At 42.4% G+C, this 25,421-nt stretch overlaps 2 protein-coding genes across 4 annotated transcripts in view; one reads left to right on the top strand and one right to left on the bottom strand.

The window, feature by feature from the left end:
• The window catches only part of EIF2AK4 (eukaryotic translation initiation factor 2 alpha kinase 4), a 38,667-nt gene extending 35,689 nt beyond the window's left edge, over positions 1–2,978 (bottom strand). The window contains exons 1-2 of one of the 2 annotated variants that reach the window (XM_071744358.1): positions 2,723–2,978; positions 764–879 (exon numbers count right to left, since the gene is read on the bottom strand). In XM_071744358.1, coding sequence (XP_071600459.1) covers positions 764–879; positions 2,723–2,881 — 275 coding nt within the window. In that variant the 5' untranslated portion in view covers positions 2,882–2,978. The remainder of the gene's footprint in view (positions 1–763; positions 880–2,722) is intronic. The other variant, XM_071744357.1, reaches the window with a different exon arrangement.
• Positions 2,979–3,113: 135 nt separating this feature from the next.
• Positions 3,114–25,421, top strand: part of GPR176 (G protein-coupled receptor 176) — a 42,771-nt gene continuing 20,463 nt past the window's right edge. The window contains exon 1 of one of the 2 annotated variants that reach the window (XM_071744360.1): positions 3,114–3,245. Coding sequence is in view for 1 of the 2 variants with exons in the window: in XM_071744359.1 (XP_071600460.1) it covers positions 7,215–7,443 (229 nt within the window). In the remaining variant the exon portion in view is untranslated. Of the gene's footprint in view, positions 3,246–6,820; positions 7,444–25,421 lie in introns of those variants that run through there. The other variant, XM_071744359.1, reaches the window with a different exon arrangement.

The raw sequence follows: 25,421 nt of genomic DNA, 5'->3' as shown, positions 1-25,421 counted from the left end.
TACACAAACTTAAAATGCAATAAATAACAGCTAAATTAAAAAAAATGTTTAGAATTATGTATACAAGTAAACCACCTATGGGTATGCTACCTGATAAAAAAAAAGAGTGGGTGTTATATCTTATGTTGGAGGCTATAACTGATCACTCAGTATGGAACAGCTTATATACTCTATACTGCTCACACCACAGCACAAATGGATGCACTGAAGAGGGGAATTACAACCAGTGACAAAAAGACTGAACAAAACTGTGCTCACAGAGCAACACTTTACTCAGAAATTACTTGCCAACCCTAAGTGCTGGGCAGGCTGATCACCTGCAATTCTTTTTACACTCTCTATGAAATACTCTTCCTAAAGGCTAACCCCTTAGGAAACAGGAACAGGAAATGCAACTAAGAAAGCACAGTTCATTTTAAACACATTTAAAAATGAAGATTCACCCCTGCTCTCATCAGATCATGAGCTGAAAAAGTTTTAAGAGAGCACTAAGGTACTAGCAGGTACACCTGCTCCTTTACAAGCTACAAACGGGAGCTGCAGTCTTGCCAAAACAAATTCTCCATTGCACAAGAGATCAAATCCCATTCAGGTGTCAAATTCTGTAGTCTTCTATTATAAAATACCCCAGGCTTAACAATGCCAACATGCAGAAAGCAGGAATAAAGTGGTGAATAAAAATACATTTTTTCACTTACACTTTGCTAAGGAAAACAGAGAAAAATGTTTAGAGAAAAAAAGTTATATATTAATGTTCACTCACGTATCCGGGTATGTATGTGGACACTTGACCCACAGATCAACTTTGGCATATACTTCATTATCACCAGTTAATCCCTGAGGACGCAGAACTAAATTAATTTCAGGAGGCTGCCGTACCTGAAATGGAAAACAAAACTCTTCATTTAAAAGGGTTTTTTGGGTTTGCTCTAACGAAAAGCATGGAGCTCACAGAACTCATATGATGGCACAATTCAGGTTAGACCATCCAAACTGTGAAAAAAAATAATATTAATATATTGACATTGTTCAATAAGAGTAAACTGGTTGACCAACTATCACTGTTTATCCAATGTATTTTTAGAACTTCTTCAGAGAATTTTAACTACAGTTATTAGAAAGATGATTCTGATTGAGCTGAAATTGGTTTAATAAAAATACCCTACCCTTGTCTTCTGCTTGCTGTAGGCTAATATTAGGAAAAAAATACATAAATGTAACAAAGGTTATTTAGGGAACATTACAAAGCCTTCATGATAAGAGCAATATTGTTTCTTTCATGTTTGTTTTAAATAATGAACACACACCAGTCAATATTTTATTTTCTGACATGACAGTATCACATCAATGTACCCTTGTGTGTTAAAAAAAAATTGATAGTAATTCTTTTGTACTTATATTGATGGTTTTCAGGTAAAGCAAAATTTTAACAAGAATTGCCATTCTTCCTCATCCTGCTCAGGTTGCTTGCTCAAAATCATAAGTAAAAAATGCCTATAAAAACACTCTAAACTTTTTCTTTTCATTATGAAATTACTTTTTGGGAAAGAAAAAAAAACTAAAGTAAACACAAACCCAAACCTTAGTATCATGACAAACAGGAGGGAAGTTAAGACCACGTGGAATAACAAACACAGAAACAGGGTAAAACATGGTCACTGTCCCCTCTATTTTCCCTTCCTATTTCCAAGAGAGAAAAGAACAGGTTACATCAAGAGGATGTTCGGTATGAATTTAATAGGGAGGCAGAGAAAGCCCAGCAAGTTACTATTTGCATCAAACTGTGCAAAAACCGAACAAACAAAACCCCAAACACTAAACCTCAAGAAAAGAAAAAAAAGAAAAAAAATCAACTTTATGGCAGAAAATGCCAGCAAGGGGCTATGACATTTTGTAGAAACTAAAAGACCAAAGAAAGTAAGCAAAGATAACAACAGGGAACTTGGGGAATTGAAAAGATTGAGCAGTACCTCCAGGTACAGAAAAACTGTGCCACAGATGCAGCTGGGAAAAAACAAACCTCAACTAGACATCATGGACACAAAAGAGAAAGGGGAAAAAAAGAGCTGTGAGTATGAGACCTGGGTATTAACCAACTGTAATTTAAAAACAAACCGACTGGAAAAGTTAAAAAGTTCTCAGGGAAATTGCCACAGTTTTAGTAAACCACAGCATATGATAAATAAGCAAAGACCAACATGTTTGCAGATTAGGTGAATTAATTAAGCAGGTATGCAATTAGTTGGTTAAGGGCAATTAAAAAAAACCCTGATAATTCATTAAAACGCAAGTTACATGCACAGCATTAATTACAATGCAAAGGCATCGACGGAGAAGATTAATTGCAAAGGCAGGCCCTTACCCGGCTGCCTCCCGAAGCGGGAAAGGACAAGAGGCGAGCAGCAAGATGCACCTGGCAGGCAGCAGTAGGAGGACTCTGAGGCGAGGCAGCCCCGGCCACGTCCCCACCGCCCGCCCGCAGCCACCGCCGCTCCCGCCTAGACCCACGAGTACCGGGGACCCGCGGTGGCTCTTGCTGCTCCCCTACACCTGGGAGGCAGCGGAAGGAGCGGCTCTGCCCCGCTACCGGTTAATGGCCCTGCAAGCGCGAACTGAGAAGGAAGGGACGAAGCCCCACGTCCGGCGGCCTCGCCGCGCATCGGACGCGCAGGCAGCGGGACAGCCGCAGGGTACCCCCCCCGGCCCCGCCGCTGCTCGCTACCTTCCAGGCCTGTCTCTGCCGCAGATCCTGGAAGTCCTGCCCGTAAATGGACTCCAGCACTTGGAGCTCGTTCTCTTGCCGCAGCTGGTAGCTCTCTGGAGGCTCCGCGGCTACCTCCGCGTCCGCGGGCAGCTGCTGCACGCCGCCCGCCCGGGCCATATCAGCTCCCCGGCTGGCGGCGTGCGGCAGCCATACCGGTCGGGAGCGCCGCGCTGCCAGCCTGGAAGTGGCGTCGCCTCGGCAACTACCGCGCTCCACTCCGCCCCGGCACCCCCCTCCGCCCCGGTGAGAGGAGGAGCCGGGGGACCGAGGCCGTTCGGAGTGTTGGTGTGTGGAACATCGGCTGCTGCCGTGCCGGCCGGGCTGACGGCGGCCTGTGCCGTACAGGGAAGTCGACCGCACGGCTCTCGGCGGGCTGTCTGGGGTTCTGCTACCCCGTGAGGGACCGAGGCCGTGATGCTCTGCTCAGCTTCTCTGGACACAGGTGGTTCTTGACCCAAATGCCCCCCATCCTCACAGCTGTGTAGGTCCAGAGTACACGCACCTCACAAAATCATGGACTTAACTAGAGCCCTATTAAGTATTATCAAGTCCAACCCCTGGCTTCTTGCCGGAATACCTAAACTAAACCATGTTGCTATGAGCTCCTTGAACTCGACAGGCTCAGTGCTCTAATGGTTGTTTTCCCCATCCCATCGTGGGGAGGAGTGAGAGAGCAGTGCTGTGGTTCTTCACGGTAGGACATAAACCCACCACTGAACAGAAGGATTGCCACAGGGTCGTGTAGTCTGTGCAAGTTTTGGGGTATTAATGGACAACACCCAGATAAATTCTTTTTGTTATAAATGGACCACTTTTTGTTATAAATCGACCACTTAAGGAGGGATTTAGTCTAATGAATAGCTTCTATAGCCCTCAATTTGTCTGAAATTGGCAGGTGTACTTTTGGTGATCTTTGTTTCATTTAAACTACCTTCTTGTGGTCTCAGATGGGATCAGAACTTAAATACCTGGTAGTTTCATAATGTAATTAGTGCCTAACCAACTCTCAAACTGTATCACTGAGCTGAAGCTGTTCTCTGTTCCTTACCGTGTCTGTAATTGCCTCCAATGTGACTTTAGTGGTAGTGCTTTTGACTTTTTTTGGTGGGGGAGATGCATGGCCAAACCTGTGTAGTGTTTGTCTAACAACAAGAAAGACCAAAGATAACCTTTTACACAGTCAAATGTGTGCCCTGGGGTACTGTAGTCTACTAGAGTTTCTTGCACCTAGTTAGAAGTAACTTCTATATTTGATCCACTAGTGCATTAGTGTATGTTCATCATTAGGGTATGTTCAACCTAAACATAATGAAATACTTCTCTGTGAGGGTAACAGCACTGCAACAGGCTGCCCAGAGAACTTGTAGAATCTCATCTCTGGAGACACTCAAACCCATATGGATATGTTCCTCTGTGATCTACTCTGGGTTATCACTCCCCTGCTCCAGCAAGGGGGTTGGATTAGATGTCCTTCAGAGGTCCGTTCCAACCCCTACCATTCTGTGATTCTGTGATCTATCAATTTGTATAAACAGGCTATGTGAAAGACTTCAAATTTCTTCCACACAAAGACACAGCAAGAACAGACAATTTGAAGATATAATGTGGTAAGTAATTAATAAAAGTTAAGTAAAATTTTCTTTAACAGAAATGATGGGCTTACATTTTCCAAGCACTTCATGTAGGGGACCCAGCTCAGCAGACAGGAAACTTCTGTGTTTATGTTGCGTAAGGATGGGTGGGTCAGAAAGCAATGCATTGTTAAAGCAGCCCAAGTGGTTTTATTCTTCCTTGTTCATGACTTGGCAAAATTGTAACCAGTTGGGATGAAATGTGCTTGACCAGATTTCTACCTCAGACTACTTTAATTTTTTTCCTCTTAATTTATTTCACAACAATTTACTGTTTCTATGGAGAAAGACAGAAAAAAAATAACATATAAAAAATATTCAGAGAATGTATTTTAAAAAGTCTTGTACCCCAGGAGTATGAGAATTTGATGGGTGAAGGGGATGAGACAAACCCTTTTCCGTCCTGTGTCTTTGTGGAAACCTGCATAAGGTAAACCAAACTATATTACCTGAGGGGTGAGGAGGGGGGCACAGGGGGAGCATTTACATGTTCTGCATAGATTTACTGGAGTAGAATTAACACCACTGACAGTCCACTTGCCTTAAACATGTGCCAGAATGCATCTGGAAAGAATGTTTCCTTCCAAAATTTAAGACTCACATCCCACAACATTACATTTTAATCACTACAATTAAATTCTAATGTTGTGGGACCTTAGTGTGGTTTCACTTCCCCCTGTGCACGGTGAGGGGAAAAGAATGGAGGAGTGGTCTCCTCGGGAGAGAGGAGGAGTGGGGAAAGTCCCAGAGGTAGGAGCTGAAGAAAGGGGCTCTGGTGTCAGGAAAGGCACCTTGCTTTAGGGTGGAAGGTGGAAGGGAGGAGGAGGTTGGAGTCCAGTGACAGAGACTGGCAAAAACAGCCACTGCAATGTTGGGGGACCAAAAGGAGACAAAGACAATTTGGGAGCCCCACGAAATAGATTTGAGAAGAAAGCACAGTAGAAGCTGCAGATTCTTGCCTGGGGAAGGTGGGGGGGAAAAAATGGGACTGACTGGACAGGATGAATGAGTTGGAAGTAGGGGTAAGAAGAAATGGTAGGAAGGTGAGTGAAGCTGGGGCCAGGCTGGGAGTGGGGAAGAGACATAACACTAGTTCCTGGAGCAGTGATGTGGGAGGCTGGGGCTGCCAGATGAGGGGAGGCTGCCAAGGGCAGGGCCGGAACACAGGGCAGGCAGCAGGGGCTGCACCAACAGCCTCCAGGGCATATGGTGGGGCGGTGGCAGTCCCTGCCTCCCAGTGTCCAGCAAAGGGCTTTGAACCCGTCAGAACTCAGCTCCTTCCTTGTATTGCCCGAGTTCACGGGCGTCAGGACACAGATCACAGCAGTACATTTTATTGGTTTGGGATCCCTGAAAAAGCCATGCCGTGTAGGGCTGATGTGTTCATCTGTGGGCACTTCCAGATTCATTGGCCAATCGCTGAAAAATCATTTTTTTCTTTTTAACTAGTCATACTAAATTTTTCAAATTGAAGGCGAATGTGCACCTCCGCACAATTTTCCACATTTAAAACCCCAACGTAGTATCACTATGGAGGTGCCTTCCTGTCAAATAAAGCATTAAAAAAAATAAATTACAATTAATATGTGTATGTATAGAAGTTAACACTGTCCAGTTCTGTTCTCAAGAGTTACAGGCCTCTTTTAAAATAACGCTTCAGCTTCCAGATGGCTCCCGCCTCCTGAGGCCGAGCAGTTTTGCGGCGCCCCCCACTCCCCGCCTGTCTGCCCTTCCCGCCCGCCCCTTCACTGCCGAACGAAATGGCGGCCCCGCAGGCGCCCCTGATCGCCGCGGCCACGTGATGGCGGCGCCCCTCCGGAGCTCGGCGCTCAGCCCCGCCTCTCCCCACCGCTCCGCCGCCTCCCTTGGGCGGCGGGGCCGGGCGGCTGTGCGCAGTGTGGGGCGCCGGGGACGCGGGAAGCGCAGCGGCATTGCGGGGCGGCTGGGATCGGCGCGGCGGTGGGGCCGGGATGCTGGCGCACGTAGGAGCAGGGGTGACGCCGGCAGCCGCACTTGCAGCGGGGCGCGCTCCGAGCGGGTCAGGCAGGATCATACAGAGGCTTTTTGGTTCGTTGGAAGCTCGAGCGCCCCCCGCTTTGGGATTGAAAACCAAATTAATTTTCCCCGAGAAGTACCTGGAGTGCAGTGGAAGCTGCTGAGCAGTCATTTACATTTTGGTCGCTGTGTAAGGGTCTTTTTGGCGTCCAGAGTCACGCTGAGCAAGGAGGGGATGCAGGACGGTGCCATGTACCGCCGCAGGAGGAGCGGGCAGGAGGGAAGAGAGCGCTAGGAGCTGTGCCACGGGGTGAGGGATGTCCTTCCTCTCTTAGGGTTGTAAGAAAAACTGGTGCCAAGGCTGAAAGTGAGGTGAGGGTCAGGGCTTGCGATCCACCAACTTTTCCTAACTGCTATTAATGTGTAGTGTGACAGTGTGCGTGCGCGGCGGCCGAGAGGTGGCCTGACGGGGTTAAGAAGATGAGCCCCGGCGTGGGCTGTCATTGCCTCATTCACGTTTATTGCAGTAAAACATGCTGAAGAAACGCTGTGATACTATGAAGCAAAAAAGACGGGACAGCTAATCGCAAGGAGGAGCCTCCTTTATTTTCTGCTTCTCTTTACTGGCCATCATGATTTACAAGGAAGAAATGTGAAGAGCCAACCCTGATTTTCGGGATGCAGAAATGTGGTGAAGATGCCTCCGAGTGTCCGAGGTGGTGCTTTATCCTCCGAAGCGCCGCGAAGCTCCATCCAGTTGTTGAAGACAAGGGTTTGATAAGCTGTGGTTATTAGGTGGCAGCAAGGAAGACAGGAACTTTGCCATGGGGTACGACAAAAGCTGGGTATCGAGGAATGAAAGCCAGCATGCCCCGTACCAGACTGTCACCAGAGCCCTGGAGATGAGGAACGCCTCGGCTGGGCAGATGGTGTGGCAGGGTGGGAATGGCAGCGCGGCGGGCTCGGCGGGGAGCCAGGAGCACAGCGAAGAGCAGAGCTACAGGCATTTCACTACTACGGTGCAAATTGTCATCTTCGTAGGCTCTTTGCTGGGTAAGTGAGCGGTGCTGGAGTTCTTTTTTGTTGGTGCGGTTTGTTTATCCTTATGGTCAGGGACGACCGACAAGACAGCAGCATCTTTTGCTGCCTTGGTACTCTTGCGTTTTAGGTCCTCGGGTGTATGACTTCAAGTTCCTTGTGAGGTTTTGATGTGCAAAAGCTAGTATTATAAACTATTATATTGTATATAGTATTATAAACTGCTGGTCATCACAGATGAGGACTGGTACATTATGAGTATGTATTAGTAGACTTTTCTACCTGATTTTGATTATATCCTTATTTTCATCTGTAATGGAATCTGTCCTCTCAACTATAGAAAAGTTCTACTGAATTTCTGTTTCACACTGCAGTAATTCCTTATTCGTGTCCTTCAGATTTTTAATTAATCTTTTGCAAGTACATCGTGTTTTAAGTATGTATAACCATGTCAAATATTGCCTTCTTGTTACCCTTAAAGCAATAATAATTCACTCTAGATGTGCGATAATAAACTAGTAATGCAACCTTCCGAATGTGTGTACATTTGCTTTCAAGGTGTTTGTAGTAAGTTTTTTTTTTTAATTAGGAATACACATTCATTTCTTTACCCCCAAAAAAAGCAAAATAAGCCTTACTGTGATTCATGTAAGCACTGTTTGGAAGAGCAGTAAGCTGGATTTCTGTAAAGTGCCACTGCTATCTAAATCATTCAAAGTTGATTACAGAAAAATATGATGGTTTTCACACAAGGCTTGGGTGTGAAACTGTCGAGCCAGCTTGCTTAGAAGAGTTCAGTTGAACTTTCCTTATGGTCATTGGGTCTTATTATCAAGGATTTGTTTTTGTGCTTCCTGATCTTGAGTAATCCTAAGATCCATTTCTGCAGGCATGATAATTAATTCTAATATTGATTTTGTCTTTGTAGTATTTAATATCACTTTAATATTTTCTAAAAAGATGGCAAAGATAGTTTTGGAACATCACTGAGCTCTAAGCTTAGTCCATGATACACTTACTGGTTATTACTGTAAATCACTGAGTCTTCTGGTCTCAATTATTCCTGTGCCCAGTGGGGGGTAATCCCCCTGGTTCTTGCTTTTTGTCTATTTAGCCCATTGTTAATGTGGGGAAAGGACTCTTGTTTTTTCATGTGTTGATAAGCACCTGGCACAAAGATGATAGCCAGCAAATAATGTCTTAAAAGAACATGATTGGGGGAGAAAAATCAGAATTGTAGTTCTTTAAGTTTTGAGCCTTAAGAGTATACATTTGGGTCATTTGTCCAAAGTTACTTTCATGAGCATGGATCCTTCATTTTTATTTAAAGAAAAAACCTGACAGTTTCATGTGCCTTCAGCAGCTATGAGTTTTCATTGCTAAAATTTTCTGGCTTTGTAAATAATAAGTTTGTTCCATGTTTGGAATGGACAAAACACAATCACTAGTCTAAAAACCACTTAGAATTCGGGGCAGTTAGAGATGAGTGTTCTTCAGATAACTTGGTCATGAGTTACTGAGTTAATGAAGGTGTTATGTGCTTAAGTGCTCCAGTTTTTAATAGCTGTTCATATGACTTTGAGTCTGTTTGCACAAACTTCCACTGCTGGTATACAAGTGGAATTTTAATATTATCTATGATTTTAATATTAAAGGACTGAGGAATAAGAAGGGATAAATCTGATTCCTTCCTTGCAGCCATTGTACATTCCTTTGGCTACAGCCTACCACGAGGTTTCTGCCTGTGCAGCTTCAAGTCTGGTAATGGCAGTTCTTACAGGAATAGTATTTCTTTTCCCCCAAGCTGTCAACTTGGAGCACAACTCGACTAAAACAGTGAAAATGCTTGGATCATTGGTGATCATCATCAGAAGAACTAGGAAAAGACCCATACCTGCCATTACCACCTCCTTTTTCTGGTCTACGTGTGTACTTGGTATTCCCTGAAATCAAGAGAGTGGGTGCCTCAGGAGCTCTGGAATAAGAGGTGACTGTGTAGAAATGTGTTTCTGGTCAGGTGGGGTGAGGTGAGTTGTGCTCAGTGGTCTGCTTAGGCCATGGCTGTGGGTACAATATGACTAAATCTATTGCTTCTAAGAACACTTACTAGTGGAGGATAAAAGGAAAAATAATTACACTGCTTCTGTCATCTCTCTGATATGAATGTTTTTTAGATCCCTTAATTGCCCCTGATTGGCTTAGCAAAAAGGAAAGCTTATGTTGAATTTCTGTGTGTATTTGCAGCAACTTTCATTACCTTAACTATGAGGGGGAGGGTAAAAGGCACCAGAAGGAAGAATTGGCTGATGTTACTGTCCAGTGGAATGATACAGGTGGGAGCAATGTGACACAAGAAGCAACACATGCTGTTACTACTGATTTGCCTTTGGTCAAGAGATGTGAGCTTTGCATGTCCTAACTTGTTTTGAAAGGACGTAGAAGTCGGCAATGGGAGAACAAGAGTAGTGTAGAGATTTGCTATGAGACTGAGTGCTTTACTTCCACTAATCCTACACAGATCTGTCTGCTCTGCAGTTCCCTGTGTATTCTGCCAGACTCACATTTTTTATGGCCTTGTAACTGCTGTATCTAACCTGTATGTCAGGCCAGTTCCCTCCACCTACTGCCAAATGAGTGTGACTAGGATGACAAAGTTAGGATTACTTTTGAAAATTAAATGGTTTGCAGTCATGGTAAGACTGGCTAGCGTTCTGAGCTGGTAAATTCAAATGGCTGCTATTGAAAGGGTGGTGGTGTTTGCGTGAAGTTGATAAAAGGAAGGTGGAAAGAAGATTTAGGTTTAGAACTACTGCCTTATCAGTTATGAAAGTTTTGAAGATGGAAAACATATTCTCAATCCTCATTTTTTATGTTTTGTTTATTTTGACGTTACCCTTTTGTTTCTGGGTTCTCGTTTCAGAGTCTTTCTTTCAAGTGTGTCTGCTTAATAATGTTTTTCTGCCACCTACTGCCATAGTAGTAGAGTGCCATCAGTGATGCAAATTCACTACAAAAGCACAGTTTTTAATTCAGTTTTAAAAGTTGCTCCTCTTTGAGCAGGAGGGAAGTTTCGCTTGGGATTTTTTTTTCTTCTCTATAAAGCAAATAATGAGATTTGATGAGATTTCTGATTGTGTAGAGTTTTATTTGGAAGAGGACTGACAAGTGCCATAGTAATGGCAGAGAAGGAAAATCTGTAGTGTTCATAGATCCATGGGAAGTTGGTTCCTCTTGCTGGAGAATAGTTAGGATTTAATTTTTGTATGATTGTGATGATAATGGTCAGCATGTCCCAAAGCAATGGAGGCCACTGATGGTTGTGCCCACAACTCTCATTTTGCTAGGTTGTTTGTACCTTTGCCATGTATTTATAGGGCTTGTTCTCACAGGGCAAGTACAGAAATGAAGAATTTGAGAGCCTTTCAAGGGGAGGCCAGTTTTTGTTGCATGCTACTGTCATGAAGGGAAGCTACAGGAGCTACAGCTGGCTGTGCAGACATATCTGCATAAGCTTTACAAATAAGAGGACCCTAGGGTAAAGAAATTTCTACCATTTGAGAAACACGTTGTACAGCAATTGCCATATTAGCCGAGGAAAGTGTTGGGTTTTGTTTTTCATTCTCCCACGTCCGAGGTCTGTGTAAATGGGGTGCATTCTGGATTTTCTCTTCATTCTTTTCTTATTGTGAAGACCATGGATAGAGTGAGACAGAGCTCATTCAGTGATCTCACTCTTCCATTTTTTGGGGTATATCTCAGGTTGTTTGGGCTTCCAATATACAGAGCATGCTGTGCAGATGGACTACAGCATGGTAGGGCTGCAGACAGCACTGCAATGTGTTTCACTAATGGACTGCAGAGCAGCCAGACTGGAAAAGGGGGAATCACCAGTGCTATTGGTATTACTCATCACACACTCACAGTCAAAAGAAATAGAGGCTTCAGTTGTTCCAGTCTGAGCTCAAAGGGATAGAAAAAAGTTTATAGGTTGTTTTTCACTAGATTTAGCAGTTTTAATCTGTAATCTGAAATTTACAGTGTTTTTTTAATTCACATAATTTCTTTGTCCGCCCCCTGCTCCATCATGAACAGAAAGCAGCAAAAAGCTCTGGTATATTTTTGGCTGCTATTCAAAAATGAATTAACAGTTTATGAAAACAGTATTTTTAACATGGTAACTGTGAAAAGATAGTAGCCATTAGATTCAGAAGAATATGGAGTTACTGCTTTTACTCCTGTTTCTGTCACTAATTTAGAAAAGGATACATGTGGACAAATGGCTATTAAGATGAACGGCAAATCAAAGATGCTTTTTTTTTTTTTTTTATTAAGAGTGGGATGACATAGGGCTTCTTTTCAAAGTGAGTAAAAAATTTCTAATAGCTTCCTTTTCATCAGAGAAGATTCTTGAGATCAGATTTGCAGTGGATATAGGAATAGAACAATATTGCTCTACAAAGGGTATTTTTCTCTTGCCATTAGAAGTAGTCAGTTTGCAGAGACTAATTATTACTTTAGACCAGCAACCAAATCTTTGGAAAAAGGAGTATTACTTCTGAGCTTTGTTGTGGAGAGGTTGCTGGAGGTGGCTGGAGCTGCTTTCAGTTGAGTGCAAGGAAGGGATCTTGGAAATGAGGAGCATCTCCATAGAGCACTTGTAGCCAGCATGCATGGTGAGCCTAGCTTGATAGGGAGATAGAATTGATGGGCAAAATGCAATAGACAATTGCACCTTCTGTTATTCTCGGGAGAAGGGAAAGAAAGACCAGGAGTAACAGCTTGGGGGAGATGAGGATATTGGTTCTGTCACTGTTAACATGGATTTTTCCACTGTTCACTTAATTACATACCATTATAACTGCAGTTAATGGGGCAGCTTATGTGAATTGTGCTTTTGCTGATGATAGCTTCAGTGTAGCTGAATCCTGGTATCATGTTAGAATCAGGTGAGATGAAATCCCATTATCATGGTTTGTAGTTTCTATTTTTTTTCCTATTTCTTAAGTCTGAGAGAGTCTGCATGTGCTCCTGAGGCCATTTGAGTCTGTTCATAATTTTAATGTTAGCTGTGTAAATAGAACTGCATGTATTTCTTATAAAAAAAAATAAAATCCTTCTTTTCTGACATTTAGGAAGTCCCTCCATTAGATAATTGATGAAAACTATAATGGGAATATCCTCAGTGCCATTGTCTTATCCATGGACTGAATACTAGTAAAAAATGAACAGTGGGTATCCCAGATAATCTCAAAGCCAGGAAATTTTCCCAAACCTTGTAGATCAGTACCTTAATTGAAGTTTGGGGAATGAGGCTCTTTGTTACTTACTCTTTTGTCTTCCCAAATATGTCTTGTACATCCTCAGAAAAGCTGAGGATGCTCTGATACAGTTTTAACTGTAATTTAGTGGTTATAGCACTTTTTTGGAAGCACTTTTTTACATTGGTTACCTCCTGGTTTCTAACCATGCTGTGATGATATCCAAGGGTGTCCTTTGAAACAAAAGTGTGCTTTGAAGTGTAGCAGAATTCCAAGAGAAAAGTGAACCCCTGTTGCTTTCCCTGTGTCTACAGGACAAGCAGAGACATGGCTTTGGGCTCTCCCCTTTTCCTGAGCATTTCCTTGTGACATGTTTGGTTCCATCCTCTCTCTGCTCTTGAAACTGATTTTCATCTCCCTGTCTTGACATCTGTGCACAGATATAAAACAGAACTGTTAGAGCACCTAATTTATAAAGGGAATGATCCCTTCTGGGGTACAATGCTAAAGTAAGTGGCAGTCTAGGTAACATGTTCATAAAGGTCAATATGTACTAGAATAAAGAATAAATCTTGGAATAGCTACCAGTGAAGTTTGCCACAGGCATCCTCTATAAATAATGAAGCAGGCAGTCCTGGATTAAAATACTGCAGGTACCGGATCAAAGTCTAGATTGGGAGGATTTTTAAAGAATGAGGGGCACGTCTGCAATAGCTCCTGTGAAAGTTTATAGCTCTGCCCCCAAAAAGGGTTAGAACCATCTGAAGGGGGAAAAAAAATTAAAATGTACACTAAAGGTTTGGGGATGGGAAAGATGATGTGTTGTTCCTATTGGTGTCACTCTTAGAAAACTGGAATTGTTTTAGATGAAATCTTCTGAACAGGCCTTTTGCATAGAATAACTATTGCTGATTAGCTGGAACAGTTAAAAGTTTGAGAAAGCAAAAAGTGACTGAAAATGAAGTCTAATAGGCGCTGGGCACATGTAATTATACGTATGGTAATGTTTGCATGTAATAACAGTTGCACAGTAGTAGCATATTACAGTGCAATAACATAATGATAATATTTTTCCACTGCATTTTTGTATGGGTGGTTCCAAGCCTGGGGAATAATGGACCCTGCAGCTGCAAGCCCAATTCAGGTTGCACAGTAGGTGAAGTCTGTTGTTTTGTTTGTTTTTTTTTGTTTAAAAGCATATATATTATGCTTATGCTTTTTATGTGTTTCTAGGCAAAGTACAAAGCAATTCTCTTCAGAAAGAAAATTGAGTTTGGGGAGTGGGTGAAGCAGAGGGTCTGTGAGTGCCCCTGTGGGCTCCGTTGCTATGGAGACCTTCCTCCTTCCTCTGCTTCAGCAGAGCCGAGGCCTCTCCTGGTTTTGGCTGGGGGGCTGCTCCGAGAGAGGCATGAGGAAAATAATGATTTACCCAGCCTGGAAATGTGTGAGATGCAATGATTTGTACCTGCAAGGCAAGTTCGTGATGCTCCAAGGCCAGCGTCTGCTGGGTCATTCCTCAGACATGTGCTGGGGCGTTAGCTGTTACCTTCAGACACCCTGTGTATTGAGGCTGTCAGACTGTTTTCTGTCTCGGGTGTAGCTGACTGACGCAAGTAATTTTACTGTCTGTAGTCCCCACGTGAACACTGTAATGCCAGTTATGAACCAGAGCTGTCTAATTTAGTGACTGGATGTCATGTTTTGCTTTTCATTGTGAGTTACATTTGCTGGAATGTCAGGCGGGTGTATGTATCAGTGAATTTCAGTGAAAGTCACTTGAATTTCAGTGCAAGTTTAGATTCCTCAAGGCTTTGTGATATTATGGGCGGTAAGTTTGTGTTTCAGGCACAGATGAACCCAAGCTCTTAGGAAGAATTGTGTTAGTTCTGTTACTGATCTCACTTACTAGCTTGCTATTGCACCATGAGCACCATAAACTCTTCTCTTAATCTTTAATAATTTATTATTAGTGTGGTGTTAGAAAAACATAACTTTGCCACTTATTTGAAACATTTTTCTAGTTCTAGGAAATTGCATGCGTTTTTTTTTCCACCGAGAAAAGATGCTGGCAAGTGTTTAGGTGCTACTGAATCTTGTAGGCTACTAGAATTGATCCTGCTGCACTTTCATGTCCTCTGGTCCATCCATAGCATGCCTGAGCAGGCATTCCCAAGAGGCACACATGCACACAAAATGTATGTACATACATGCACAAGCAGCCACCCAAACTGACTCAGAAAGGAAATGCAACACTCATGCAAACACAAAGAGCATGAGTGCTTCCCCTCTAGCTGCTCAGGATGGAAGTCCATTAGTACAAAAGACATAAGCGTATCCATATACATACATCAATATGGATCCATCTGTAGTAGCTGCTCTGAGACACCCAGTCTACCTAGCACTTGGACCAGGTTCCCCTGGTTTCCCCACACACACAGATGTAGATGAGTCTCTCCAGTTGCTCGCCTGAAGCTATGACCTTTCTAGTGTCGGCCTCCAAATGCTAAGGTCTCTCCAGTAACTGGCTTGGACCTTCTCATCATCCACTCGACTCTTGTGTCCACTGGTATTTGTCCCAGACTTAAGACCACATCAATATTTCTCTCAGTATTGGCTTGCTGGCTTGATGTTCAGCATTGATTACACACTGACATACAGACCCACACGAATGTGCACTCTCCTGTCTCTCCAGTTGTTGCCACCCTAATGCATGGGCCCTGGTGCCTCATGGTCTGCTTCCAGTTACTGCGCTTGAATCTCTCTATGCACATAGACCCATGGAGTAGAGAGCTCATCACCCATGAGAGGAGTTCAGAGTTTAATGAGAAAACAGGATAGACTGTGCTGATCATGTGCAGGGCATGGCCAGATAAGTATACTGACCAAATTATAGGTGACTTTTATCTTGTTTTCCCTCTAGTCTACTACACTTGTAGGAGACCACCTTGAAGTCTCTCTTACCTCACCCTTGTCCTCTACCATAAACATTCCACAATAAGTTTTGTGTGGCCCCCAAGTGCTCGTTCCTGCATCCTACAAAGACTCCCATACTCCTGGGCTAAACCCGCTCAGTTTGGAAGGAGACCTGGAGAGTTTCTCCCACAGGCTCATGGGTGGAGGCCAACTCTGGCCCATGAGGGATGAGGCTCCCTTGCAACAGCCTTGGATGGGTGGGACAGGGGCTCCTTTCCCTGTGTAGGTTATTGTGTGTAATCAAGATTTCCTGATACATGCTACAAACTTTACTTATTTTTTTATTATCTAGGGATGCTAAGGCTCTGAGATACTACAGTAGATTACATGTGCAAGAGTGGGTATGCCTATGTAAAGTGTTTTGCAGAGAAAAACAAAAGTGAATTTTATACATATCCTGTGTGTATCTAAAGAAAATCTCCCAAATTATCAAGACAGCGTTTTCCTTCTGTACTTCTTTTGATTTCCCTGTCCACCCAGCCCATTGCAGGATTTGTATATGTTTCTGCATTCCTGGGTGTCCATCATAGGTGGTCCATGTGGCAACAGCTGAATTGGATGTCCGAAGTCTTGGAGCTTCTATGTGTTAGGTTTCCCATCACCTGGAAGGAGTTATCAAAATGCTCTGTGAGTGGGCTAGGTACTGCTAGGAAGTTTGAAAATGGCAGAAATGCCAGTAAAACAGTTATTGTACTGTACCTCTCTTTATTTCAATTCTGATTAAATGCTATCCCTGTAGGAAGTACAGCCTCTTGCTTTCCAAATGGTGCTGTTACATGTAAGCCTTTTTTATTTTTAGCATTTTTAAATTAGGTCTAGCAGCTGGAAGCAGGGACTAGAATTGGTGCCTTGTAGTCAGCTAGCTTCCATAGAAACATTGCAACAAGGAGAATATCTTGGAATGGAAGACTTGCTGGATAAGAAACAGCATAACCTCATGAAGAGGCATTAGATCAGGCAGACACTGCAAATAGCAATTAAGGTAGAAACAAAAGCAGTAGTGAAGCTGACATGGTGATGTAGGAGATCTCTAATTGTCGTATTTTCTGCTCATGGTCTTTTGCTCTCACTGGGGATTACTGGGAGATTGCTGTGGACTGCTGCCTTTTAAAATGCTTTAATAGTTATGGTGTTCAATACTGTAATTGACATTCTCTATCATGAATAGTCTGACTTCCTGAAAAATGTGGTCCTTACTTCTGTTCTGCCTGTTCTCTTGAGCAAAAAAATATGCCTGTAATTTCAGGGAGGACAAAGGCTCTGCTTTTAGTCTGTTTTTTTTCTATCACCTTTGGCTTGTCTGTTAAAGCAATTCCGTGGAAGAATTTAACAGTTTCTTCCAGGTATGAAATGATCTTTCTATGGAAGCTTTCTTATCTATTTTGCCATACCTTGTGTCACCTAGCTTGTGTTTCAGACTCAGGCAGTCCTTTTGTTGTGTATCTGTATTTCTTATAGCATAAAAGGATCATTTCTCTTATACTGTGGAACAAACAGGTCAGGCACAGAAGAAGCTGAAATACATTATCCACTGCCATTGCCTGCGTTAATTGCAAAAGGTGGAAAATACTGAAATAGGGGTTTTTTTGGTGCTATTTCAATCTTATATCTGTATTTTAAAGGACTATCTAGAACAGAGGGTGGTCTGATTTGCATTCTCTGTGTGTTAGATTAAGGTGATTGTTTGCCTTTTCAGGGCAGCATTGAGACTGTCTCCTTGGTGCCCTTTGGCTTTACCCAGCATGTAGTTTAAATGCTCCCCTGAAGTTTTCACCCAGAACTCTGGTTTGGTTAAGGTGCAGGCATCTTGTCTTTTCTCTTGCAGGTCTCCCATGTCCTGAAAGGTACCCCATTGCTTAAGGTATCAAAAAAATCCTTCTCAGCATCAGCATCTCATTCACTCACTGAAACTGCAGATCTCTGTCCGTCCTTAGTATAGAGAGCTCTTAATGAGTCTCTTAATGACAGTCAGTTGTTAGGAAGATTCTGGTCTTCAGTATCTTGGTTGATCACCCTGGTTAAACCTCCTGAACTTCTCTCTGACACTTCCCTGTGCCACTGGTACTGTTACAGACTGAAAATTGCTCTTGTTCTTCCTGTGAACTACTGGGAGATCCCAGAAGCTCTGTTCCCTTTGCACTTGACAGCCACGTTACTGTGCAGTCCTTCCTCTGATGTTTCAAAGCCAGCTAGCTCTGTGCCCAGTGAAGCAACCTCCTGCCACCACTGCCTTCTGGCCTTTCTACTGCAGGTGCATCCAGCATGTAAGGGGACACTCTTGCCCAGGGGGAGACTGTCATTCCCTGAGCCTCATGTCCCCAGCACAAGAGCTGCTGCATTGGAGGTGAGACTACGCAGCATTGTCCCTTTCGGCCTCATCTGGGACCTTTTTGTTTCTCTTAGCTGTTTCATTTTCACCATTCCCACCTGCAAAGGATGAGGGTCAGGAATTCCTTCTGCTGTGCACACCTACACACACACACACACACTCAAAACCTGCCCTGAATAGATAATCACACGTGTGGCACTCAGGGCTATGGCGCTGTCTGATCCTGGACAAGCTGCTTGGCAAACACTCCTGTGGCTAACAAAGGAAGCAGGCAGCTCCAAACTCACAAATCCTGCTTGTCGTCCCTCTGTTCTGGTCTTTCCAGGGCAAAATAGCTATGCCTCCTGCTCTGTTTGATTCTCCCCTTTGTCTGCTACATGTAGTCCCACCACAGAGATAAATATTCATCCTGTCTTGTTTGGAGTATACCCTGTGGTGGTTGGATGTGGCAGCCAGCTGTTCCTTCACAGGTGCATGATGTCTCCATCTTGTGTAGGTTAAGTCTGGGATGCTACACATATGTGTACTGTAACATTGTGCATAATGGGGACAGTAACACTGGGTATGTAATAGTCAAGAAATTACAGCTGGGTGTTACCACATGTGCTTCTCTTTAACTGGTCCCTCCGTGGTTTTTGGAGCACATGTTTTGAAAGGTCATGTTTTGCCTGCTTCACCCAAACATTGCTGTCTTGATAGAAAAAGGGAACATTGCAAGGAGCACCATGTACAGGTCAGCAGAATTACTGTAATACAGAAAAAGCTGTAGAACTCAGTAGTGTATTACAGAATGTTCTTTTACTTCACTTATAAAAATTTTTATGTATTATCCTGATTTTCCCTCAGTACAGTTATGTAGTGCTCATGCTAGATTTGCCTAAGTGCAGTATTTTATGTCTGCAATTTCAGCTGAAAAAAGGAATAAACTACCACCACACTAAACACTTCCTTACTGTAATAGGCCTCTGTAACAGGGACAACAAATGCATTCTTGTGTTTTATTAATTTTTTAAGACACGGTCAGCAGAAGAAAAGAACCTGGTTAAAAGAGATACTAAAACACCTGTGCAGTTGGCAAAAGCTGATACTGTATAGGGTGATACCAACCACTGGAGACTTATTTTGACTATTTTAAGCATTTAGAAAGTAAAATTGCACTTCAGGTTCCAAAGAAGCTGAAAAACACAGAACTATTCTTTGGATTCTGTTTCCCTGGTGGTGTGGACAGAGCTGAGTAAGCAGCAGTCTCAGAATACTTTATGTTTGCTGGGGCTAATCAAATGGTCAGAGGTGGTTTCTTTACAACCAAGGACACAGGTAACAAGGTCAAAGACATTTCTATGTGATAGAGTCTGAAGCAAAGAAATTGTGTGTGGAAATGTCTAGGAAGGGCAAGTAGAGACTTAGACCCTCCGGTATCTAGTAAATAGTCTTTTCTTAAGTAAGTGGCCTGCTAGTAAGTGGTCTTTTCTTCATTTAATATAACATAGAGAGCAAACAAATATGGTGGCTTTTTGCATAGCAGTCTAATAACAATGTTACAATTACATGTTCTTTGCTTCATTGATGAAGTGTTGTAACATTCTCTGTCTATGCATTCTATTTTCAGAGAGCAGATAATTACTCAGTCATGTGACATCTGATGTCTGAAAGAGAATTTCTTTGATTTTTGTTTGGAGGGTTTGGAGGCAAATCTGTTTCAGGCCATTGCCCAGGTGAATTAGGGTGAGTTAGGCAGCTTGCAGGCTGTCTGCAAGGTTTTTCTGTGGACTAGGAGACAGCCAGACTTTGAGTCTGCTTCAGTCTTCTGTCAAGGCTGTCTTCCAAAACACTATCCATCATGCCTGTTCAACAGTCCAGAAGACTACTACTTTTAGAATTGTTGAAAGCTGACTTTGTAGGCTTTGTGTCCTGTATATCCAGCTCTAGTGCAAAATCAGGTTAGCTCTGAGCCTGGTGTGGCTGCTTGGGGTGAGTTGCTGCAGGGCAGAAAGAATCTGTAAACCCATGCAGTGGAATAGCCTGAATGTGAACCTCATCTACAGACACTGCAAGTAAATGGCTCAATGCATTCTGTGTTGGAGCCATAAATTCTCAGTTGCTAGCAGGAAGTACAGAATGATAAATACAAGGTTTCAGCAGCTCTATAAGTAAAAGTATTTTTTGTCTAATTGCTTGCTTTTAAGCAATAGAATTTGTCAAATGTCTTTGGTTTATTTTACACATGGACTTGATGTGTTTCGCTTTACCACTATTCATCCTTTAAAGAGGGATTTTCTGGGTTAGACAGCAAATTTTTATTAAAAACAAAAAGACAAGTAATGTTAATCTTAGTCCACATTTTTTCTTTACTGTGTAATAGATGAAATTATTTATCTAATGCATTATCTTTCATATCTAAGAACAAAGCTTTTATCTGGTGTATCTTATTATTCAGGCAGTGTACACATTATCATTTATGAGCTGTGTTTACACACAAACCTGCATTTGCTTACGTAAACACGCTTTAAATGTTCACTTTTATCCAGTGTCAGCACTTCTGTTCAGATTTAAATGAAATCAATGTTCAAATGGTCTTTTGCACCTGGGAATGGAGTAGCAGCCATCGTGTGCCAGTAACTCTTACACCATGGGAACAAGCATATTGGCACAGTGTGCTGAGGTGTTTTTGTGCCTAGCCTTACTAAGTGGCAAGTACTTTAGCCACTTAGTTAATCTGATAGCACAATGATTTCTCTTAAGCTTTGTCACTTTTATCATTAAACTTGTTTAACATCTTTAATTTCAACACACACAAGTGATTGCCACCAGTGGAAAAAAAAAACAACCTCTTTTCCCTGCCTTCTCCAACCTCTTGTTTTTGTAACCTTTTTTAACCTTTTGTAGCCCCAGCTTAATACTGGGGGAAGAACAAGACTTAGTGACTATCAATAGTGGGTAATATGTCTGATAAGCATCTTCCAATCATATATGTACAGAAAGCTTGGTAATGAGTGATGTGCAGCTCTTGCACCTGAGGAACTGTGCTCCAGCTGGTGCTGAGTGTCTTTAAGTGTGTGTGTGTGAAATGGAGCATTTCAGTGGGTCCTGAGGAAAAGCACTGTAATTACTAGGGAAAAGCATAGTGAAACTCATCATCACCATCACCTCCTGCTGCACTGGCAAGGACACCAAGGGGAGGACATCTGTCTTGAGACACCATTGCTTTCTCTCTCTATCAGCATGGGGCAGGATTTTTCCTATTTCCCTTCTCTCTCTGTTTCTCACCTCTGTTTTATCTCTAAATTAACTTTGAAGTCCTTGTATGCCATCAGCTGTGGACACCATGACTCAGTTTTTGTGCCTTTAAGCCGGTGTCAGCATCCTTTGAGCAATGAAAGGAAGCAGCTCAGACACCACAAAGCTGCTGATCATGTTTCTGGTGTTTCATTCTTGAGAGGCCTGGAGTTGCCAGGCTCAGACTAGTCAAGAGTATGTAATGTTGTTTTTTGCAATAACAATTTACTTCATTTCTATAATGCTTCTGATTCCTAGAGTGGCTGCCTTAGCTATCTCTTGTACTAATTTACTGTCCTTTTAGCCTTCACCAATTTAATAATTTTTGTTAAGTTTTAAACTTTCTTAAAGCTTTAAACTTTGTTTAAACAAACAGACTGTGGACGTTGTCTGCTTTGACTTTGGTAAGGCCTTTGACACTGTCTCCAAAGCATTCTCCTGTCAGAAATTCTCAGTGAGTGGGACTGCCTGTCCTGAGAAGCCATAGAGATGGGTGTTCACCATCTCCTGAATACCAGGCTCAGGGTGTCACCCAGCAGAATCATTATCTGCTCCTGCAAAACTGGGCCATAAGGGACTTCCAAAGGTAACATGACTTCCTAGGGAAACTTTCGGTCTTATCTCAATGCTCTTATTTCTGATCTTTCATTCTAGATGGTGGCCAGACCACAAACACCTCACCCCCCAAAAAATGTTTCTATTTGGGTTTAGCTAAGTTATTTTTAAAATAAGTTTTGGTGAAATGATCCACTACATTGGAAGGGTCTTAATTTGCATATCCCTGGTGGCTGTTGAGTGCTTTCCATTACTCTGATTAATTGGATGCTGCCACTGTGTGGAATAATTCTGCCATGACTTGAGGAGTCTTTTGAACACCTTACTGCTTCTTAGGCGTTCCCAAATGATTTATTATACACTGAGATGATCACAGGAGCATGCAATTACAAAAATAATTCTATGCTTTTTTAACTCTGGTACTTAAAATGTCAGTAAAGAACTGCAATACAGACTGAAATGTGACTACAGATTCGGAGGTGAGTTGTAGAACATTACTTTGGTTACGGAGAAGACAGCAGTCAGACTGAAGAGTTTCTTCACATCTCTCTTTTCCTTTACCTTTTTAAGCCTGTTTTGTTGCTGCACCTCCTGATTACCATCAGAGAAGCTGCTTTTTAGCATTGTCTTTTTTGGCCTGGTAAGTACAGGAACAGCAGCATGTAATAGAAGTCACAGATGATAGTAGAAAGTTAGTAGTCAGCAGGGAGTATTAAATTATAGATCTGTACAGCAGCAATATTTACCCAAGAAACACACTCTAGAAAGTGCCATATATTACAGTGAAGCAGTTGGAAACCTTGATTTGATCTTTGGTATAAATGAGAGTTTTTCATTTATTGTATTTAACTTTCTCTCATGTTAGGAAACCAGCTTTAGAGATAGCTTCCCCAGCTGGAATGGAAATGGTACTTCTCATCAAAATAGAAAAAGTAGGAACATACAGTTTAAGAGTAGATCCTGCGTGAGAAATTTGCCGTGTTTTTAATGTTCTCTCTCTTAAGGAGAAGGGAAATGGCAGCACACAAGCTTTAATGTGTTTCACTGGAAAAATGAAATGACATAGGTCTGAGATCCACACAGGAGACAGGTGGCAGGCACACCTGAAGTGTAGCTGATGCTGCCAGGACTGTGTGTAGGGGCCAGAGCTTGAACACAGCTGCCAGATCCATGGAGAGGGGCTTGGGGGTCACAACTGGGGACACTAAGGCTGTCTGGTCAGACACCATCAAAGTTGCTTTTGCACATAACTGTAAAAACCATGTGTGCAAGATTAATAATTAAACAAGACATTATGGTGATGTGAAGGTATTTCTGTAACCCTACTTTTGAGTGTGTGTGGCAGTGGTCAGTGCTTCTCCGAAAGCCTTTCTGGCAGATAGAAGATGTCCTGCTTTCTGCCATTCTTGCCCAGTCTATATCCCCACTTAAAAGGCTAAGAGAAGTCAAGTAGCTTGTTGAAAACTCACCTGGCAGTGCAGCCAGGGGTGTAATGTGCCTCCATCTCCCTGCCCTGCTCACTGGGGCACAATAAGGGAAGAAAGGACAGGCAGCTGGTAAGAGGAACTGTCTGAAATCTTGCTGTGGCTCCAAGCACCAGGGGCAGGGCTGAGCCCGGGGCTGGCACAGTTGGTCAGGGGATGTGGACACTGATTTCCCTGTGCTTGGGCACAAACACCGTTGCCTGCTGCCTGGCTTGCTTTCTCACCTTCTGTCATGGGGAGGGCTGAGAGATTGCTGTTCTATGTTACCTGTGAAGCAATCAATTGTTTTTTACAAACAATGTCTTACACCAGGTAATAAATGACACGGAAAGGCAGTGTTATAGTGAGGTGCAGAGAGAAAGGTTGTTAGGGTGGTAGAGGCTCCTTCTGCATGGAAGGAGAGGAGTGGATGGGGTTTTTATCCCAATGCATTGGTGATGTTTCAGCAGTAAAGAGCAAGATCCCTGTGTTCTGTTCTGTCTGGAAAGGAAATATTTTTCTGATTTACTATCAGCTGTTACCTTGAATAATTTTCTTAGATAAATAAATCTGCTGGCATCCCTATTTTATGGGGTTTTGTGTCAGGTCTTATGCTCTTGCACATGTTCTAGTTCGTGCAGAGAAGGTGCTCAAAAGTTATAGATGTGGCTTTATAACTGGCTAACCTTTCAGTTACTTACTGCTGGTAACAAGGACAGCAGTGTCTATTTGCAGTAATGACCAAATTCAGAACTGTTGGCACATCTGAGTTTTCCTTTATTGGTTGAACTTGGACCTCAAAACTGTAACAAAGTATGGGAGTTTGTTTTAATTTTTCCTGTACAAATGAGTAGGTGTCAGGAAACTTGGTGTCATGCCTCAAGTATGGCATGACTGAGGATTGCTCTGTTCCATTTGTGTGGACTCAGGGTACAATGGGAGTATGATGGTGACCTTTGCATCCAAAGGTATGAAGTCATGAATCTGATTTGTGCTTAAAAAACAAGCATTCAGACTCCTCGTGGCTGTTTCTTGCTAAAAAAAAATTGTTGTGGCATGTTGTAGTACTGAGGGGGCTCCTTTCATAAGGCTCTTTTGTTCCAGGAGGTCAATGAATTGTGGGATGGCCTAAAGCTTTGAAATAAGAAATGTGGGCCTAGTGTTTTAAAATCCTTTTTCTGCATTTATATAGGTTTATCATAATAAAGGAAATTTTGTTCTTTAGATAACAGTGTTGAAGTTGTAAACTTGTAAATTGGCAACATCTCCAGGGTGAAAAAGGGGCTGCATTTAATCAGAGTAGTTATTTTTTGTGTCTTAGCATTAATTCAGTGGCCTTGTGTGATTAGAACTAAGGTGCTCTTGGCCGAGTAAACACAGTAAAATTTTATTTTGAAAGGTGTAGAGTGAAGAATGAGAGATTTTCTTATTGGTTATTATAATACTATATTATTATTGATTGTTATATGCTCCCTTGTGTTTTTTAAATGTATTTCTTGCTAAAGATCACAAAAGGGTAAACCAATTTTGTATGCAAAAAGCAAAATAAAGGACTCCAGATGGTCCTGCCACTTGCACCAAACAAACAAAAAAAGCAATTACTCTGGAGTTTTAGCAAATAGATTAATTTTAAATGTACATGAGTAGAGGTTTTCAGGTAAATGTGCTGCAAATTGCCTATGAAAATAGCTAAGTAGATTATTCCATGCAAATGAGCAAGTGAGCTGTGTACACACTACAGTGTTAATGAAGTATTTGTCTCAGTTACAGCATTAGAGTCACAAAACTTAGCTTTGAGGGTACTTTAGTATTCACTTTCTCATAACCTCTGCTTTCTTTTGCATTTTGTTTACTTGCATTTCAGTAAGAATAGGAAATAACCTATGGGGTTGGGCTACAGTTGATAAAAAAGAGCTCTTGTGAATCATAATACAGGTCAAAGAATACTGAACAACTCCTCATGTTCTTTCTAGGTCTTTTTTTAGCCTGAAAGCTTCTCTTTCTCTTCATCCCCAACTTTGCAGTTGGTTTAATAAAAGATATTATTTCTTGTACCATCTTTGCCTTTCATGACTTTGCAGAGGTTTAGTGCTTGTTGTACTGAAATGGTAACTTGATTTTTTCCACTGTGAAAAGACA

The sequence above is a fragment of the Heliangelus exortis genome, chromosome 5 (assembly GCF_036169615.1).
Source record: "Heliangelus exortis chromosome 5, bHelExo1.hap1, whole genome shotgun sequence".
In the NCBI taxonomy this organism is placed as follows: domain Eukaryota; kingdom Metazoa; phylum Chordata; class Aves; order Apodiformes; family Trochilidae; genus Heliangelus; species Heliangelus exortis.
Note: the sequence above shows the minus strand (reverse complement) of the source record. Positions and strands in the feature narration are given on the sequence as shown.